The 20,827-nt window shown below is 45.7% G+C and overlaps 1 protein-coding gene across 1 annotated transcript in view; it reads left to right on the top strand.

Annotated features, from left to right (window-relative positions):
• Positions 1-20,827, top strand: part of RXFP1 (relaxin family peptide receptor 1) — a 1,416,786-nt gene that overhangs the window by 1,012,900 nt on the left and 383,059 nt on the right. The window contains exon 4 of the mRNA XM_069243319.1: positions 20,450-20,555. Coding sequence (XP_069099420.1) covers positions 20,450-20,555 — 106 coding nt within the window. The remainder of the gene's footprint in view (positions 1-20,449; positions 20,556-20,827) is intronic.

Here is a 20,827-nt window from a genome sequence, read left to right on the forward strand (position 1 = left end):
AAAAAGAAACACTGGATTTGACAAAAGTATACAAAACAGACTAAGACAATATTAGATAACAAGATTATGATCACAAAAGCACAATATACAAGGTACACAGGACATTAAAGCAGTGAAACACAGGACAACACTTTTCACACAGCCACACAGTCTAGAAGAATATGAGACTGCAAAGTGAAAGTGAAAGTAAACTCACAGTACAGATTCTGTAAACAGGATATCCTATTGCGTCATATTTTTACGCATACAGATTGTGCGTCATATTTTTTGACGCATAACAGTGCACATAATGCAGAGTCAAAACTAATTTGTTCATTGTTCCCTTACATTTGTGTGAGGCTGAGTTTACAGTTCTAGAGTAGAAATGTAATTTGCTGGCAAATATGAGAACCAAATATGAAAATTATATTTGACTCTGCATTCTGTGCACTCCTGTACGTCAAAAAATAATGACGCCCATGCTGTATGCGTGGAAATATGACGCATCATAGAAAATATGGTGGACATGTAATGCAGCTTATTAATCTATTATTTTTAATAGGAAATTTTTTGACTCTGCATTCTGTGCACTCCTGTACGTCAAAAAATTATGACGCCCATGCTGTATGCGTGGAAATATGACGCATCATAGAAAATATGGTGGACATGTAATGCAGCTTATTAATCTATTATTTTTAATAGGAAATTTTTTGACTCTGCATTCTGTGCACTCCTGTACGTCAAAAATTATGACGCCCATGCTGTATGCGTGGAAATATGACGCATCATAGAAAATATGGTGGACATGTAATGCAGCTTATTAATCTATTATTTTTAATAGGAAATTTTTTAACTCTGCATTCTGTGCACTCTTGTACGTCAAAAAATTATGACGCCCATGTTGTATGCGTGGAAATATGATGCATCATAGAAAATATGGTGGACATGTAATGCAGCTTATTAATCTATTCTTTTTAATAGGAAATGTTTTGACTCTGCATTCTGTGCACTCCTGTACGTCAAAAAATTATAACACCCATGCTGTATGCGTGGAAATATGACGCTTTTTGACAAAAATGTCTTAATTTTTTCAAGTTGTGAAAGGAATTTTGTCATGACCAAACGGTGCTATGTGATACACATTTGTGGTTAGCTATGACACATGTCCCTTATTGGATGTATAGAAGGCATTCACACTGTAATATTAATGATTGCTCAAAATGGTTATTAACCATATTTGTACACATATTTTGGGTAATTGCTGATGGCTATTTTGAAATGATGAGTGGGATACCAGGATGTATTCCTTCTCAAAAATGTGTCCACATTTATCACGGTAATGCATTTATCTATAGTCCAAACAGGTAGTGCAATTGTCACTTACACTTTTTATAGGGCTAATCATGTCCTAATAATGATTTTGTGTATCTTATATGTGTTTTACTTTTGACATGTAGGCCACACATGCGCCTTATGCATGTGTTTACTTCACATGTACATAATTATTGTATATTTGGGGGGCGGTAGAGGTGGACTTAGGCCCCCAGCACCCTAGGGTTTGCCCTTCCAGATTTGCTAATTTATCCATGGCTTTCATTTATTCTGTTATGCTAAACCTGCAGCAGCAGGCTCATGGAAGGCCATAGGGTATGAATCACTGTTAGCCATTCAATAATCCCATTAGCCCATTTGACGTTTGCCCTATTGATTATTTGGAGCAATCTGACATACCATTTTGCACAGAAACTTTTTGCTAAATCTCGGCGTTCCTCATGTGCTGATGACAAATAGGTTGTTGATGTATGTGGCCCTTTATGCATTACCTGGTTTAGTGGCATGTTACATTCTTCCTGCTAGGTTCGAACTGGGACACTACTGTGATCGGCTGCTTGCAAATATTTGGTTGATTGGATGACATATGTTTATATGTGTGGGCGAATGTAGATCCACTATCCACTGTCTGGGTGTATGTTGTCACTGTAACTTCAAGGTCTCCTCATGAGTTAGTGGCAGCTAATCTTGTTCCAATTGGGCATTGTTTGTAGCAAAAATTGAGAGAAGCCATTGAGGACATGGTCACGTACACATGGATGATCCCACCCTGTCACTGAACACGTGTAATGAGACTTTCAAATGAGCTACATTTTTGTGCTGAGTGAGAGAATGTCTCAGGTGTCTGGATCAGGCATGTGTCATTGCCACATTTGTACTCCTGTTGGCCTCTGTGGATGGTAATGTATCATGAAACATCATAGCCTCTGTGCAGACATTTGTGGTGTATATTTTTTGTGTGATGAGTGTTATGTCATTATTGCTCAATGAGACGACATTCTTCTTCAGCAAATTCAAACTAAAGGTTGGCAGAAATGAATAGGCCAAAGCATGATGTGGTGTTTGTTATCTGTGTTTATTTACAATTGTGCAATAAGTGTTGATATAAGAAATTATGAAAAGAAATTATTTACAAGCTGTTGGCGCCTACGCACTCCAGCAGCCGTGTTTGGTTGTTCCCCCTCCTGTTGCAGGCCAGCATCCTCCTCTTCGTCGTCTTCAGGCATGTCTGGGTCTGGTTCAAGGAGGGGAATGTTCCTTTTTACACAAATATTGTGCAATATGGCACAAGTGAGTATGATCCTACAGACCATCTCTGGGGAATATAGTAGGCTACCGCCAGTGATGTCAAGGCAGCGGAACCTTGACTTTAGGATCCCAAAGGTCCGCTCAACAATGCTGCATGTCCTCTTATGGGCGTCGTTGTATGCCCGCTCTGCAGCAGTAGTCGGGTTCCCAAATGGTGCCATTAGCCAAGGCTGGATGCCATACCCCTGATCAGCTGAAATAGAAACACAGAATGGGATCAATTAGATGTAGGAGGCACTCTTGTACAGACCTTTGATGGCAGTAGTTGTCTTGTGTTGTCTGTGACTCTTTTGTGTACTAATGTGACAACCTATACTTGTAGGAGAAAACTTTTGCATTGAGTTTTTTCCTTGGCTGAGCAAGTGTTTGTTAGCTAACCGTTTGTCAGCAGTATGTATTTGGATTTTCAGTACAGTGTGCCCTCCCTAGCATTGTGACTTGTGATACACGTGTCCGTGTGTCTTCACTGGGGGTGAGATGATAGTTCCATGCAGAGTTAAAACATGAAAGTGTAGTTAACACGTTCATAAGAAAGTACCCTGGACATCCCATACCTTAAGACTTATGCAATGTATTAATGTACAGGTTATTGTGAGACTTACAATTTGCAAGGTGACATTTAGGCAACCACACTCATTAATGTCTTCACATTAAGCTGTAGAGTAAATTCCAATGTGTGACAGGTTCAATGGTGACTTCAGAAACATGGCTAGTGATGTGAGGACCTCAGTGTGTTCCTGGCTAGGTGTTGCTATTGTGGTGTATGTGTTGTGTGTCCTAGAGGGTTGCTGTGCAGTGTGTATATAAGTTGGATTTTTGTACTTACCAACAAGTAGTCCATTGCCATACCGTCCATCCTGGAAGTGTTGGTTGATGGTAGAGTGACGGAAGATGAATGCGTCATGTACACTCCCAGGATATTTAGCCACAATGTTGCTGATCAATCCTTGGTGATCGACTATGGCCTGCACGTTGATTGAATGTGTGTGCTTCCTGTTGCTGTAGAGGTGTTCTGTTGCAGCAGGTGGCACAAGGCGTACGTGGGTGCAGTCGATTGCACCAAGGACGTGTGGGAAGCCACTGATGGCGTAGAACCCCTGTTTTGTTTCCTGCTGCTTCTGCTGTGTGTTAGGGAAGCAGATGTGGAGGGGTGTCAGGCGAATGATGGCATCCAGTACTTTTGGCAGGAATGCGGAGAATGATGGTTGTGATATTCCACCAACCAGGGCACCAGTTGTCTGAAACGAGCCACTTGCCAGCAGGTGAAGTACGGCAAGCAGCTTTGTTTCTGTTGGTATGGTTTGGGGTGTCACCAAAGTGGGGGCCAACTGCTGTTCAATATTTCTCAGCAGCTGCTGAATGGTCTGCCAGTTCAACCGGTACCTCTGTATGATGTTGTGTTCCCTGAGGCCATGCAGGGTTGTTCTTGGGCGGAATATCCTCTCCTGCCTTCTGCGCTGCCTTTGGGGTCCCTGCTGTTGTTGTTGTAGCTGCTGTTGTTGCTGCAGGGCTCTGCGTCTACGTGCACGCTGAATAAAAATCACCTCCATGTCTCCCTGTTGCTGCTCTGCTGCTCTGCTGCTCTGCTGTTTGTACTGTGTGTTCTGATTAAATACAGGTGTGTTTGCCCCATTTTAACGCCTGCCCTGACCCAGGCGTTAAATTTTGATGCACATCGGGCTTTGCGTAATTTTTTTGCTCCGCCTCCCTGCCGAGAGTCATTTTTGCCCGGAAGCATAAAGACGGCGCACGGGTGTGTGCGTCGTTTTTTGGACGGGAACGCCTACCCTGCATATCATTAACGCAGGGCGGGTTGCCGCATCCAGAAAATGACGCACATTGCAGATTTTTTTCATCCGCGGGCTCGGGCGTCAGGGTTTAAATATGGGGCAACGTTTGCGCTGATTGTGCGTCAACATTTTTGACGCACATTCGGCGCAAACGGGGTATAAATATGCCCCTTGGTTGCTGTGGTGGAGCTTGGAAGAAGTCTATTGGGTACTGTGATCATTTTCATTCTATCACGCAGGTTTGCAGATTCTATTCTATGTGCGTTTCATGAGCTGCTGTCAGAATTTCTTTCTATATGCTCATGATTTAAAAACAGGGATAATGACAAAGGTCCGGATTTATTATTCTTCTGCACTGGCATTCATACAACACAAAGCGAGTAAAGGGGCAGCATTTTGCACTGAAAGGTGATGCAAGCGCACAGATATATTATAAGTCATCTAAGATGTCATATAATATGTCATCTAACAGATTACATACAATCAGCATTCAGGGGTCTGCTCGTCCAAAAGAACCACCCTGACATCAAATCATATGAAGACTTCCAAATTGTCTACGAAAAAGTCTTGATCTTGTGAGAGCATGCATGCCCTTCTGCAAGGTCAGATTTTCTATTCGGACTGACCACTCCCAGAATCGAAGTTTCTCACTTTATGCTAAATGCTATGCTAAATGAGTGTAAATGACAACAATGTATGCAAATGGAAGAGTAACGTTCATGGACATACATCAAAAAACAGAATCACGTGGAGATTCCAAAGCCTAAATCACGAAATTGGGCTCTGTAGATATTACTATGCAGAAAATGTGCATGATCTTCCATTTTATGGAGATATGGAAATGGGTATTTCTATGAGAATGTGGAGTGGACAATGCAAATGTGGAGCACACTTTGGGTCACATGTACAAAAAGTTGAAATTGCAATTTCCAAATTGAGATTGGTACCAAATTGCAATTAGAGAATCACAATTCCTAATGCAAGAAACCTTAGAACTTTTAATTAGCAATTCTTAGCGGGTCACAAATTGACCTACCTCCTGAATATTAATGAAGTAGGTCGCAGTTTGCGACACATTAGGAATGATAGTCTCACACAGAGATGGTAGCCTGCTGGGGTCAGCAGACCACCATGTCTATGATTGCTTTTAAATAAAGTATTCTTTTAAATGCAGCTAGTTTTCCTTAAATGGGATGTGTTTCAAAACAAAAAAATAAAACATTTAAGTTTCATTTTTTAAGAGTAGGTAGTGGTCAATGGGACCACTACCTGTTCTTAAGAAACATTTTGCTAAATATTCTCCATTTGCAAATGGTTACAAGCACCTCTCAGTAGTCAGTGAAACATAAGGCTCAGATCTACAAAGCTATTGCATTGTCATTATGTCATGCAAGGCAGTGCAAGACATAGCAAGAGATTTGATGAGCAATGCAAAGCCACCTTGCGTGGCTCTGTGTGGCTTAGTAAATGCAGAGTAATACGAGGCAGCACAAGTCTTACATGACTCCGTATTGCAAAGGCATCCTATGGGTGTAGAATGGGTATTCCCAGCATCCACCCATGGACTTTGGTACATTACCAGGTTTATTAAGACTAGTAAACTTGGGACTGCCTCAAAATGCTACTCCTTCCCAACAAAGCAACAACAAGAAGAAAAATGTTTTTCTACAGCACAGGAAAAATTACTCTGAGGATTGTTTTTGTGCATGAAGGTGTCCCTACCTGCACAAAAACAATCCTGCCTGTAATTCAGGCACCCTTGCAGCTTGCAAACAAGGGTGCCTGTATTGACACTAGGCTGCACTGAGTGCGCCTTCGCCGAAAGAGAGCAGGAATTGTGCTATACATTAGTAAATATGGTGAATTCCCGCTCTCTCCATTTGACCCAGCACAGCATGTTGTCTCTGGCCAAACAGTAGTAAATCTGGTCCATAATAATAATTTGGTCTCAAAACATTAACACACACTGTAAGGAAATGCCTCCTTGGCATGGTTACCCCCTGACTTTTTGCCTTTGCTGATGCTATGTTTTGAATTGAAAGTGTGCTGAGGCCTGCTAACCAGGCCCCAGCACCAGTGTTCTTTCCCTAACCTGTACTTTTTATTCCACAATTGGCACACCCTGGCATCCAGATAAGTCCCTTGTAAGTGGTACCCCTGGTACAAAGGGCCCTGATGCCAAGATAGGTCTCTAAGGGCTGCAGCATGTCTTATGCCACCCTGGAGACCCCTCACTCAGCACCGACACACTGCTTGCCAGCTTGTGTGTGCTGGTGAGAACAAAACGAGTAAGTCGACATGGCACTCCCCTCAGGGTGCCATGCCAGCCTCTCACTGCCTATGCAGGTATAGATAAGTCACCCCTCTAGTAGGCCTTACAGCCCTAAGGCAGGGTGCACTATAACCATAGGTGAGGGCACCAGTGCATGAGCACTGTGCCCCTACAGTGTCTAAGCAATACCTTAGACATTGTAAGTGCAGGGTAGCCATAAGAGTATATGGTCTGGGAGTCTGTTTTACACGAACTCCACAGCACCATAATGGCTACACTGAAAACTGGGAAGTTTGGTATCAAACTTCTCAGCACAATAAATGCACACTGATGCCAGTGTACATTTTATTGTAAACTACACCCCAGAGGGCACCTTAGAGGTGCCCCCTGAAACCTTAACCGACTATCTGTGTAGGCTGACTGGTTCCAGCAGCCTGCCACACTAGAGACATGTTGCTGGCCCCATGGGGAGAGTGCCTTTGTCACTCTGAGGCCAGTAACAAAGCCTGCACTGGGTGGAGATGCTAACACCTCCCCCAGGCAGGAGCTGTAACACCTGGCGGTGAGCCTCAAAGGCTCACCCCTTTGTCACAGCACCGCAGGACACTCCAGCTAGTGGAGTTGCCCGCCCCCTCCGGCCACGGCCCCCACTTTTGGCGGCAAGGCCGGAGGAAATAAAGAAAACAACAAGGAGGAGTCACTGGCCAGTCAGGACAGCCCCTAAGGTGTCCTGATCTGAGGTGACTCTAACTTTTAGAAATCCTCCATCTTGCAGATGGAGGATTCCCCCAATAGGATTAGGGATGTGACCCCCTCCCCTTGGGAGGAGGCACAAAGAGGGTGTACTCACCCTCAGGGCTAGTAGCCATTGGCTACTAACCCCCCAGACCTAAACACGCCCTTAAATTTAGTATTTAAGGGCTCCCCTGAACCTAAGAATTTAGATTCCTGAAACTACAAGAAGAAGAGGACTGCTGAGCTGAAAAACCCCTGCAGAGGAAGAACAGAAGACACCAACTGCTTTGGCTCCAGACTTACCGGCCTGTCTCCTGCCTTCCAAAGAAACCTGCTCCAGCGACGCTTTCCAAGGGACCAGCGACCTCTGAATCCTCTGAGGACTGCCCTGCTTCGAGAAAGACAAGAAACTCCTGAGGACAGCGGCCCTGCTCCAAAAGAACTGCAACTTTGTTTCAAGTAGCAGATTTAAAGACCCCTGCAACTCCCCGCAAGAAGCGTGAGACTTGCAACACTGCACCCGGCGACCCCGACTCGACTGGTGGAGAAACAACGCTTCAGGGAGGACCCTCCGGTGACTCTACGACTGTGAGTAACCAAAGTTGTCCCCCCTGAGCCCCCACAGCGACGCCTGCAGAGGGAATCCCGAGGCTCCCCCTGACCGCGACTGCCTGAACTCCATTTCCCGACGGCTGGAAAAGACTCTGCACCCGCAGCCCCCAGCACCTAAAGAAACGGAACTCCTGTGCAGGAGTGACCCCCAGGAGGCCCTCTCCCTTGCCCAGGTGGTGGCTACCCCGAGGAGCCCCCCCCTTGCCTGCCTGCAACGCTGAAGAGATCCCTTGATCTCTCATTGAAAACCATTACAAACCCGACGCGTGTTTGCACCCGGCCGCCCCCGCGCTGCTGAGTGTGTACTTTTTGTGCTGACCTGTGTCCCCCCCGGTGCCCTACAAAACCCCCCTGGTCTGCCCTCCGAAGACGCGGATACTTACCTGCTGGCAGACTGGAACCGGGGCACCCCCTTCTCTCCATTGAAGCCTATGTGTTTTGGGCACCTCTTTGACCTTTGCACCTGACCGGCCCTGAGCTGCTGGTGTGATAACTTTGGGGTTGCTCTGAACCCCCAACGGTGGGCTACCTTGGACCCAAACCTGAGACTTGTAAGTGATTTACTTACCTGACAAAACTAACAAAAACTTACCTCCCCCAGGAACTGTGAAAATTGCACTGTGTCCACTTTTAAAACAGCTTATTGTGTTTTATGTGAAAAGTATACATGCTAATGAAATGATTCAAAGTTCCTAAAGTACTTACCTGCAATACCTTTCAAATGAGATATTACATGTAAAATTTGAACCTGTGGTTCTTAAAATAAACTAAGAAAATATATTTTTCTATAACAAAATCTATTGGCTGGATTTGTCTCTGAGTGTGTGTTCCTCATTTATTGCCTGTGTGTATGTACAACAAATGCTTAACACTACTCCTTTGATAAGCCTACTGCTCGACCACACTACCACAAAATAGAGCATTAGTATTATCTCTTTTTGCCACTATCTTACCTCTAAGGGGAACCCTTGGACTCTGTGCATACTATTCCTTACTTTGAAATAGTGCATACAGAGCCAACTTCCTACATTGATGGATCAGCGGTGGGGTACAAGACTTTGCATTTGCTGGACTACTCAGCCAATACCTGATCACACAACAAATTCCAAAAAATGTCATTAGAAATTCATTTTTGCAATTTGACATTTTTCTAAATTCTTTAAAGACCTGCTAGGGCCTTGTGTTAGATCCTGTTTAGCATTTCTTTTAGAGTTTAAAAGTTTGATAAAAGTTTGAATTACAACCTAGACCTAGTTTTAGATTCTTAAAAAGTATTCCAACTTTTAGAAGCATAATGTCTAATACAGATGTGAATGTGGTGGAACTCGACACCACACCTTACCTCCATCTACAGATGAGAGAGCTAAGGTCACTCTGTAAACTAAAGAAAATAGCAATGGGCTCCAGACCTTCCAAACTACAGCTCCAGGAGCTGTTGGTAGAGTTTGAAAGAGCCAACCCCTCTGAGGATGGCAACTCAGAGGATGAGTATAGTGACTTGGAGGGTGATTCCCCCCTACCAGTCCTATCTAGGGAGGACAGGGCCTCTCAAGCCCTGACTCCAAAAATAATAGTCAGAGATGCTGGTTCCCTCACAGGAGGGACCAACACCTCTGAAATCACTGAGGATAACTCCAGTGAAGAGGACATCCAGTTAGCCAGGATGGCCAAAAGATTGGCTTTGGAAAAACAGATCCTAGCCATAGAAAGGGAAAGACAAGAGATGGGCCTAGGACCCATCAATGGTGGCAGCAACATAAATAGGGTCAGAGATTCTCCTGACATGTTGAAAATTCCTAAAGGGATTGTAACTAAATATGAAGATGGTGATGACATCACCAAATGGTTCACAGCTTTTGAGAGGGCTTGTGTAACCAGAAAAGTGAACAAATCTCACTGGGGTGCTCTCCTTTGGGAAATGTTCACAGGAAAGTGTAGGGATAGACTCCTCACACTCTCTGGAAAAGATGCAGAATCTTATGACCTCATGAAGGGTACCCTGATTGAGGGCTTTGGATTCTCCACTGAGGAGTATAGGATTAGATTCAGGGGGGGCTCAAAAATCCTCGAGCCAGACCTGGGTTGACTTTGTAGACTACTCAGTAAAAACACTAGATGGTTGGATTCAAGGCAGTGGTGTAAGTAATTATGATGGGCTGTACAATTTATTTGTGAAAGAACACCTATTAAGTAATTGTTTCAATGATAAACTGCATCAGCATCTGGTAGACCTAGGACCAATTTCTCCCCAAGAATTGGGAAAGAAGGCGGACCATTGGGTCAAGACTAGGGTGTCCAAAACTTCCACAGGGGGTGACCAAAAGAAAGGGGTCACAAAACCTCCCCAGGGGAAGGGTGGTGAGACAGCCAAAAACAAAAATAGTAAAGAGTCTTCTACAGGCCCCCAAAAACCTGCACAGGAGGGTGGGCCCAGAGCCTCCTCACAAAACAATTCTGGGTACAAGGGTAAAAACTTTGATCCCAAAAAGGCCTGGTGTCGTAGCTGTAGTCAGTCTGGACACCAAACTGGAGACAAGGCCTGTCCCAAGAAAGATACCACTTCTAACTCCCATCCAGCTAAAACTGGAATGGCCAGTCTCCAAGTGGGATCAACAGTGTGCCCAGAGCAAATCAGGTGTCACACTGAAGCTACATTAGTCTCTGAGGGTGGGGTGGATTTAGCCACACTGGCTGCCTGGCCCCCTAACATGCGAAAATACAGGCAGCAGCTCTTAATTAATGGGACAAGTGTAGAGGGCCTGAGGGATACAGGTGCCAGTGTCACCATGGTGACAGAGAAACTGGTTTCCCCTGGCCAATACCTGGCTGGACAAACTTATCCAGTCACCAATGCTGACAATCAGGCTAAAGTGCATCCCATGGCTATGGTAACTTTAGAGTGGGGAGGGGTCAATGGCCTGAAACAGGTGGTGGTCTCCTCAAATATCCCAGTAGACTGTTTGCTTGGAAATGACCTGGAGTCCTCAGCATGGGCTGAGGTAGAACTGAAAACCCATGCAGCCATGCTGGGTATCCCTGAACTGGTGTGTGTCAAGACAAGGGCACAGTGCAAGGCTCAGGGTGAAAAAGTAGAGCTGGAGTCTGGAAGAAAGGCCCAGCCTATCAAGAGGAAAGGAAAGTCAGCTGGGAAACCAGCTGCAACACAGCAAGAAAAAGAGAACCTCTCTTCTCAGGAAGAAGTTCTGCCCTCTGAGGGAACTGAGCCTATGGAGCTGGAACCTTATCAGGTTGAGCTCTTAGGCCCAGGGGGACCCTCAAGGGAAGAGTTGTGTAAGGGACAAGAAACCTGTCCCTCTCTTGAAGGCCTTAGGCAGGAAGCTGCTGAAGAGTCCAAAGGCAAGAAAAATGGGACACATAGGGTCTATTGGGAAGATGGACTCCTGTACACTGAGGCAAGAGATCCCAAATCTGGTGCCACTAGGAGAGTGGTAGTGCCTCAGGGTTTCAGAGAGTTTATTCTGACCTTAGCCCATGATATTCCCCTTGCTGGGCATTTGGGACAAACCAAGACGTGGGAGAGGTTAGTCAACCACTTCTACTGGCCCAATATGTCCCAGAAGGTTAAGGAGTTTTGCCTCTCCTGCCCCACCTGTCAAGCCAGTGGTAAGACAGGTGGGCATCCAAAGGCCCCCCTCATTCCACTTCCAGTGGTGGGGGTCCCCTTTGAAAGAGTGGGTGTGGACATAGTTGGTCCACTAGAACCTCCCACAGCCTCAGGAAATATGTACATCCTAGTAGTAGTGGATCATGCTACTAGGTATCCTGAAGCTATTCCCCTTAGGTCGACTACTGCCCCTGCAGTAGCCAAGGCCCTCATTGGTATCTTTACCAGAGTGGGCTTCCCTAAGGAGGTGGTGTCTGACAGAGGTACCAACTTCATATCAGCATACCTAAAACACATGTGGAATGAGTGTGGGGTGACTTATAAGTTCACTACACCATATCATCCACAAACTAATGGCCTTGTTGAGAGATTCAACAAGACATTAAAGGGCATGATCATGGGGCTCCCAGAAAAACTCAAAAGGAGATGGGATGTCCTCCTGCCATGTCTGCTTTTCGCTTACAGAGAGGTGCCTCAGAAGGGAGTAGGATTCTCACCCTTTGAACTTCTGTTTGGCCACCCTGTAAGGGGACCACTTGCTCTTGTTAAAGAAGGCTGGGAGAGACCTCTTCATGAGCCTAAACAAGACATAGTGGACTATGTACTTGGCCTTCGCTCAAGGATGGCAGAGTACATGGAAAAGGCAAGTAAAAACCTTGAGGCCAGCCAACAACTCCAGAATTTGTGGTATGACCAAAAGGCTGCACTGGTTGAATTTCAACCAGGGCAGAAAGTCTGGGTTCTGGAGCCTGTGGCTCCCAGGGCACTTCAGGACAAATGGAGTGGCCCTTACCCAGTTCTAGAAAGGAAGAGTCAGGTCACCTACCTGGTGGACCTGGGCACAAGCAGGAGCCCCAAGAGGGTGATCCATGTGAACCGCCTTAAGCTCTTCCATGACAGGGCTGATGTAAATCTGTTGATGGTAACAGATGAGGACCAGGAAGCTGAGAGTGAACCTCTCCCTGATCTCCTCTCATCAGACCCTAAAGATGGCTCAGTGGATGGAGTGATCTACTCAGACACCCTCTCTAGCCAACAGCAGTCTGGCTGTAGGAAGGTCCTGCAGCAGTTTGCTGAACTCTTTTCCCTAACCCCTGGTCAGACACACCTGTGTACCCATGATGTGGACACAGGAGACAGCATGCCTGTCAAAAACAAAATATTTAGACAGTCTGACCAAGTTAAGGAAAGCATCAAGGTGGAAGTCCACAAGATGCTGGAATTGGGAGTAATTGAGTACTCTGACAGCCCCTGGGCCAGCCCAGTGGTCTTAGTCCCCAAACCTCACACCAAAGAAGGAAAGAGAGAGATGAGGTTTTGTGTGGACTACAGAGGTCTCAACTCTGTCACCAAGACAGATGCTCATCCCATTCCTAGAGCTGATGAGCTAATAGACAAATTAGGGGCTGCCAAATTCTTAAGTACCTTTGACTTAACAGCAGGGTACTGGCAAATCAAAATGGCCCCTGGAGCAAAAGAAAAGACAGCATTCTCCACACCTGATGGGCATTATCAGTTCACTGTTATGCCCTTTGGTTTAAAGAATGCCCCTGCCACCTTCCAAAGGTTGGTGAATCAAGTCCTTGCTGGGTTGGAATCCTTTAGTGCAGCTTATCTTGATGATATTGCTGTCTTCAGCTCCACCTGGCAGGATCACCTGGTCCACCTGAAGAAGGTTTTGAAGGCCCTGCAATCTGCAGGCCTCTCTATCAAGGCATCCAAATGCCAGATAGGGCAGGGAACTGTGGTTTACTTGGGACACCTTGTAGGTGGAGGCCAAGTTCAGCCACTCCAGCCTAAGATCCAGACTATTCTGGACTGGGCAGCTCCAAAAACCCAGACTCAAGTCAGGGCATTCCTTGGCTTGACTGGGTACTATAGGAGGTTTGTGAAGGGATATGGATCCATTGTGACAGCCCTCACAGAACTCACCTCCAAGAAAATGCCCAAGAAAGTAAACTGGACTGTAGAATGCCAACAGGCCTTTGACACCCTGAAGCAAGCTATGTGCACAGCACCAGTTCTAAAAGCTCCAGATTACTCCAAGCAATTCATTGTGCAAACAGATGCCTCTGAACATGGGATAGGGGCAGTTTTGTCCCAAACAAATGATGATGGCCTTGACCAGCCTGTTGCTTTCATTAGCAGGAGGTTACTCCCCAGGGAGCAGCGTTGGAGTGCCATTGAGAGGGAGGCCTTTGCTGTGGTTTGGTCCCTGAAGAAGCTGAGACCATACCTCTTTGGTACTCACTTCCTAGTTCAAACTGAACACAGACCTCTCAGATGGCTGATGCATATGAAAGGTGAAAATCCAAAACTGTTGAGGTGGTCCATCTCCCTACAGGGAATGGACTTTATAGTGGAACACAGACCTGGGACTGCCCATGCCAATGCAGATGGCCTTTCCAGGTTCTTCCACTTAGAAAATGAAGACTCTCTTGGGAAAGGTTAGTCTCATCCTCTTTCGTTTGGGGGGGGGGGGTTGTGTAAGGAAATGCCTCCTTGGCATGGTTACCCCCTGACTTTTTGCCTTTGCTGATGCTATGTTTTGAATTGAAAGTGTGCTGAGGCCTGCTAACCAGGCCCCAGCACCAGTGTTCTTTCCCTAACCTGTACTTTTGATTCCACAATTGCCACACCCTGGCATCCAGATAAGTCCCTTGTAAGTGGTACCCCTGGTACCAAGGGCCCTGATGCCAAGGAAGGTCTCTAAGGGCTGCAGCATGTCTTATGCCACCCTGGAGACCCCTCACTCAGCACCGACACACTGCTTGCCAGCTTGTGTGTGCTGGTGAGAACAAAACGAGTAAGTCGACATGGCACTCCCCTCAGGGTGCCATGCCAGCCTCTCACTGCCTATGCAGGTATAGATAAGTCACCCCTCTAGTAGGCCTTACAGCCCTAAGGCAGGGTGCACTATAACCATAGGTGAGGGCACCAGTGCATGAGCACTGTGCCCCTACAGTGTCTAAGCAATACCTTAGACATTGTAAGTGCAGGGTAGCCATAAGAGTATATGGTCTGGGAGTCTGTTTTACACGAACTCCACAGCACCATAATGGCTACACTGAAAACTGGGAAGTTTGGTATCAAACTTCTCAGCACAATAAATGCACACTGATGCCAGTGTACATTTTATTGTAAACTACACCCCAGAGGGCACCTTAGAGGTGCCCCCTGAAACCTTAGCCAACTATCTGTGTAGGCTGACTGGTTCCAGCAGCCTGCCACACTAGAGACATGTTGCTGGCCCCATGGGGAGAGTGCCTTTGTCACACTGAGGCCAGTAACAAAGCCTGCACTGGGTGGAGATGCTAACACCTCCCCCAGGCAGGAGCTGTAACACCTGGCGGTGAGCCTCAAAGGCTCACCCCTTTGTCACAGCACCGCAGGACACTCCAGCTAGTGGAGTTGCCCGCCCCCTCCGGCCACGGCCCCCACTTTTGGCGGCAAGGCCGGAGGAAACAAAGAAAACAACAAGGAGGAGTCACTGGCCAGTCAGGACAGCCCCTAAGGTGTCCTGAGCTGAGGTGACTCTAACTTTTAGAAATCCTCCATCTTGCAGATGGAGGATTCCCCCAATAGGATTAGGGATGTGACCCCCTCCCCTTGGGAGGAGGCACAAAGAGGGTGTACTCACCCTCAGGGCTAGTAGCCATTGGCTACTAATCCCCCAGACCTAAACACGCCCTTAAATTTAGTATTTAAGGGCTCCCCTGAACCTAAGAATTTAGATTCCTGAAACTACAAGAAGAAGAGGACTGCTGAGCTGAAAAACCCCTGCAGAGGAAGAACAGAAGACACCAACTGCTTTGGCTCCAGACTTACCGGCCTGTCTCCTGCCTTCCAAAGAAACCTGCTCCAGCGACGCTTTCCAAGGGACCAGCGACCTCTGAATCCTCTGAGGACTGCCCTGCTTCGAGAAAGACAAGAAACTCCAGAGGACAGCGGCTCTGCTCCAAAAGAACTGCAACTTTGTTTCAAGTAGCAGATTTAAAGACCCCTGCAACTCCCCGCAAGAAGCGTGAGACTTGCAACACTGCACCCGGCGACCCTGACTCGACTGGTGGAGAAACAACACTTCAGGGAGGACCCTCCGGCGACTCTACGACTGTGAGTAACTAAAGTTGTCCCCCCTGAGCCCCCACAGCGACGCCTGCAGAGGGAATCCCGAGGCTCCCCCTGACCGCGACTGCCTGAACTCCATTTCCGGACGGCTGGAAAAGACTCTGCACCCGCAGCCCCCAGCACCTAAAGAAATGGAACTCCTGTGCAGGAGTGACCCCCAGGAGGCCCTCTCCCTTGCCCAGGTGGTGGCTACCCCGAGGAGCCCCCCCCCTTGCCTGCCTGCAACGCTGAAGAGATCCCTTGATCTCTCATTGAAAACCATTACAAACCCGACGCGGGTTTGCACACTGCACCCGGCCGCCCCTGCGCTGCTGAGGGTGTACTTTTTGTGCTGACCTGTGTCCCCCCCGGTGCCCTACAAAAACCCCCAGGCATGCCCTCCGAAGACGCGGGTACTTACCTGCTGGCAGACTGGAACCGGGGCACCCCCTTCTCTCCATTGAAGCCTATGTGTTTTGGGCACCTCTTTGACCTTTGCACCTGACCGGCCCTGAGCTGCTGGTGTGATAACTTTGGGGTTGCTCTGAACCCGCAACGGTGGGCTACCTTGGACCCAAACCTGAGACTTGTAAGTGATTTACTTACCTGACAAAACTAACAAAAACTTACCTCCCCCAGGAACTGTGAAAATTGCACTGTGTCCACTTTTAAAACAGCTTATTGTGTTTTATGTGAAAAGTATACATGCTAATGAAATGATTCAAAGTTCCTAAAGTACTTACCTGCAATACCTTTCAAATGAGATATTACATGTAAAATTTGAACCTGTGGTTCTTAAAATAAACTAAGAAAATATATTTTTCTATAACAAAACCTATTGGCTGGATTTGTCTCTGAGTGTGTGTTCCTCATTTATTGCCTGTGTGTATGTACAACAAATGCTTAACACTACTCCTTTGATAAGCCTACTGCTCGACCACACTACCACAAAATAGAGCATTAGTATTATCTCTTTTTGCCACTATCTTACCTCTAAGGGGAACCCTTGGACTCTGTGCATACTATTCCTTACTTTGAAATAGTGCATACAGAGCCAACTTCCTACACACACCAAAGTGATTCAGTATTTAGAAGGAGCGTCCTTAAAATGCCCCTTCCAAATCCCAAAACCAAATTGCGATAAGGCAACAAGTTAACAAATTGCAATTTGGCTTTTGTTCATGTCAAAATGCTTTTTTTGTGGTCAAAAGCAGGCTGATTCTAGAAAGCATTTTCCTCTCATAAAATGAGGAAATAACAAGGAGAAATAAAATATTTCTCCTCCTTACTCCTCACCTGGCAGGGTGTAGCATTTTGGCGCATTCCCAGGTCTCCTGCTTCTGGTAAACAAGGGCATGCATGGATATTGCATGGGAACACCCCTAGATGCCCCTAGATCACCAGCAACTATCTGTCGATAGTGTTTGTGGATTTCTAGTTTATCTGCTTATTTCTAGTCCCAGCATCACTTGTGACTTAAGCAACAACAACAGGAATCTTCAGGCACAGAATGTTCAGCAATAACTAAACATGTAAGGCAATTTTAATAAAGCAATACATCCAGACTTATCTATTGTTTATAAATGAAGATTCCCTAATAAGTATATCTAAAACCTATCTCTGGTTTGCTTTCTAGTGTTTGCATTTAAAAACTTGGATTTTAAAATATTCCAGACTGCCACCTGCTTTCTAACCTGTCTATTTAAATGTAAATATATTTTTTCTAAATGTGTTGGTTTGATTGAGTTCGAAAACATGTGAAATCTGAAATACATCTAAAAATTGTTAGAAGCTGTAATCGTCACTGCTTTTCTGCAGCTTTTGTCTCAGGTTTGGAGACCAACGTGAAATGTTTGGAGAATACAATGAGACCCCAGGCTGATGACAAGGATGCTATGGCTCTAATAGTGTCATTTTAACAGGATGTGTGCAAGGACATGACTCATCTTGTCAGGGTGAGCTGCTTACATCCCTCAGGATTTCTACAAAGAGGGAGGGTGGAGCTGGCATGCTTTTGGTGACAGAAAATTGGTCACAATAGCAGCAGCTAAATATCCAAGCCTCTGGTCCTCTGGTCAGGGAACACCTCTGCGTCTAGACCAGAGACACTTACCTCTTCTGAGGATACAAGAGCTGCAGTTGATTTTAAAAAAAGTTGGTCTCAAAGGCATACAATGCATTGTTAGACTCTAGTGTATGCTGCAGGTGAGGAAGAGGTAAGGGTCTACATTTTCACTCAGCCAGAGACTGCCAGTGACAATCCGTGTGTGAAGCTTTCCCTTACTTTTCTCTCTTAAGAATAATTCTTAGCTGTAACTCTTAAATGTCTGATTTAATTGCTTTCTTTTTAGATATAGAGGGGGATCTCAGCAGTGGCACAATGCAAACTATTTGGTATCCCTCCAGAATAAGATGAGGTGCATCATTATCCAGGTTCCCCTTTCTGATAGATATCTATAAGCTTTCGATTAAACAGGGAACCCACTGAGGGACAGGAGCCAGTTAGCAATGCAGGCGCTGCACGGGCCTGCATTACACCACTGGCTCACAGGTAAAGAGCCCATTAGTCATTGCACTGCTCTAGACGCGGTGTAGATCTTAGGAGTGAGTGAGAGTACTAGGGACATTCCTTGTCCCTCTTTCTACCCCCTTTTACTTACCCTGGTAGAGTTCCTTCTGTAAAAAAGTTAGGTCTAGATATTTTCCTTACTCACTGGGTCGACTGATATATTTCCTAGTCTTTGGATTGACAGCTTTTCATAAGTGATGCCTTACCATGTCTTTTCCTTGACTTAATAAAAACTGTTTGAAACTAAAAACGTGTTTGTGCTTCCCTGCATTTAAACTCTGATTTGCAAACTGTTATTGTTGTTAGCCAACATCTCCTGCCACTTTCTTCACATGTACGCTGTTTCTTTTTATTGGTAAATCAGTTACAAACAAGCATTGACAAACACCAAAAGGTCTGGTGCTTGCTGCCAGTCTTTTGGGTATGTCAATGCTTGTTTTAGCATGGTTTTGTATAACATCACTATGGGGGATGCAAGGCACTCCCCAGTACAAAACAAATAGCTAAACATACAAACATTATTTGGGCTGACAAGGTGAACATTGCTGTGATAGGCACCCTGTCACTGAAGGGAACAATATTGAGGGAAGATGTGCTGCTTGTGAAAGAGCACAATACCCTCAGTCAATGTGAAGTCGGCCAGTGGTTGAAGCGCTCTAAACAAACTGCCCCATGCTGTAGTTGGTGGAAGAAAACTGTGAATGATACAACACCTAACTACTGGATGAAGAAGGTCTGGCTGAAATCCCCTTATAAATATACATCTATAAGGAGCGTCACTTTTTCCGACACTCCGGTGGTGCTGTGGAGTGGACCATATCTACAAGGCGGCCGTAAGCCACATTACCTGACTTAACGCAGCCTTGTAGATATGGGCCGCCGGATGCAGTTTTCTGCGGCTAAGGAGCGTGCAATGGGTGTCGCTGTGAGCGTACCCACGAAACAGCCATTGCTTTTTGACACTGCCTCAGATTTACGAGACATCATAAACCTGAGGCAGCGCCAAAAACTAACACCTCCCCAGGGGAAGCGTTATAGTGGTGCAACAAAGAGAAATACTTTAATTTCTCCTCGTTTTTTTGCTTTTTCTATGTGCTGTACATTTACAATTATTTCTACCCAAACAAACCATTTTTAGCAAAATTAGGATAATCAAAGTCTGGGATAAAAATATAACTTCCTAACCTGTACCATGCAGTTTGCATGCAGCTCTTTGATGGCAGTTCCTAGCTCACTCTACTAGATTATGATTGTAATTTATGAACTGCACAGTAACAAAAGGATCTCTGTGACAAAAGCAATATCCCACTAAGCTATACACATGAAATATTGTTCTGTGGTCTGCAAACTGGTTGTTTGCAGCAGGCATATTAACAAACTGCACTGCCTTAGATGAGTCAGAACTGCCACTAGACAAAACTCCAATCTCTCTCCAGCAGGGACATTATTCCCCAGAGTTATTTTTCCAGTTTTATTCTTAAGGCACACATTGAAGGAGCAAATCGCCAGTAAAGATTGTTTTTGTGCACAAAGGTGTTCCTTCCTGAACAAAATCAATCTTCCCTGCAATGCAGCCATCCTTGCACCATGACCCAAGGCTGACTGCTTTAGCACTAGGCAGCTACTTTATTGCCGGTGAGGGAGGAAACACAGGGATGCACCTTATTCTTTCAAATACGGCACATCCATGGATTTTGGAAATGACGCAGCTCACCGAAGCACCATTGCGTGCAGCACCGCTCTGCGTAATTTCCTTGTAGATGACGCCCAAAGTTTTAGGGAAATCAAAAAGGTCCTTGCAAATGGAAGACTCCGAAATGAGAATGGAAGACGTCTGCAGAAGGGGTTTATATTGTTTTTTAGACTCGTTTGAAGTTGGACAGCTCCCGCTCGGAACAGAAGCGTTTGTTGTGGCCCCTGTGATTACAGAATACATCTGTATTGTTCTTTTTTAATAACTTCACAGAAGACCAAATGTATAAATGTTTACTTAATGCTTTTATGTGAAGAAACTAATGGGGGGAGTGGGCGATGTCAGATTCGATTACCGCGATTCACTGCGTTACTAATTCTTTGCTGTTCTCTCTTTTCTCTGCCAATCCTCTCCCGTCTTTGTTCAGTGCTCGGTCTGGTGCCAGCAGAATGTTTGTGCCGCGGTCTGGAGCTGGACTGTGACGGTGCCAGTTTGTACTCCGTGCCCTCCGTCTCTTCAAACGTGACTCTGATGTAAGTGGAGCAGAACAAGTCGTGTCTTCGGCTGCGGGGCCTTCAATATCACCGCTGCAAAGTGCCTCATAATAGCCGCTCCTCTAATTATAGAGGCATGGCTTCTACTCGAGGCTTTCAGGAAAGTCAATTAAAATATACAATAGCAATTAATGGCTCGTGTGTAAGATGCATTTAAGATTAGGGTTGCCTTGGGTAAAGGAAGCACGTTTGACAGAATAGGGAGGGTGACATGCCATGCTCGGCATGTTGACTTAGGAAAATTGTGTATG

Source organism: Pleurodeles waltl, chromosome 1_2 (genome assembly GCF_031143425.1).
Source record: "Pleurodeles waltl isolate 20211129_DDA chromosome 1_2, aPleWal1.hap1.20221129, whole genome shotgun sequence".
NCBI lineage: Eukaryota > Metazoa > Chordata > Amphibia > Caudata > Salamandridae > Pleurodeles > Pleurodeles waltl.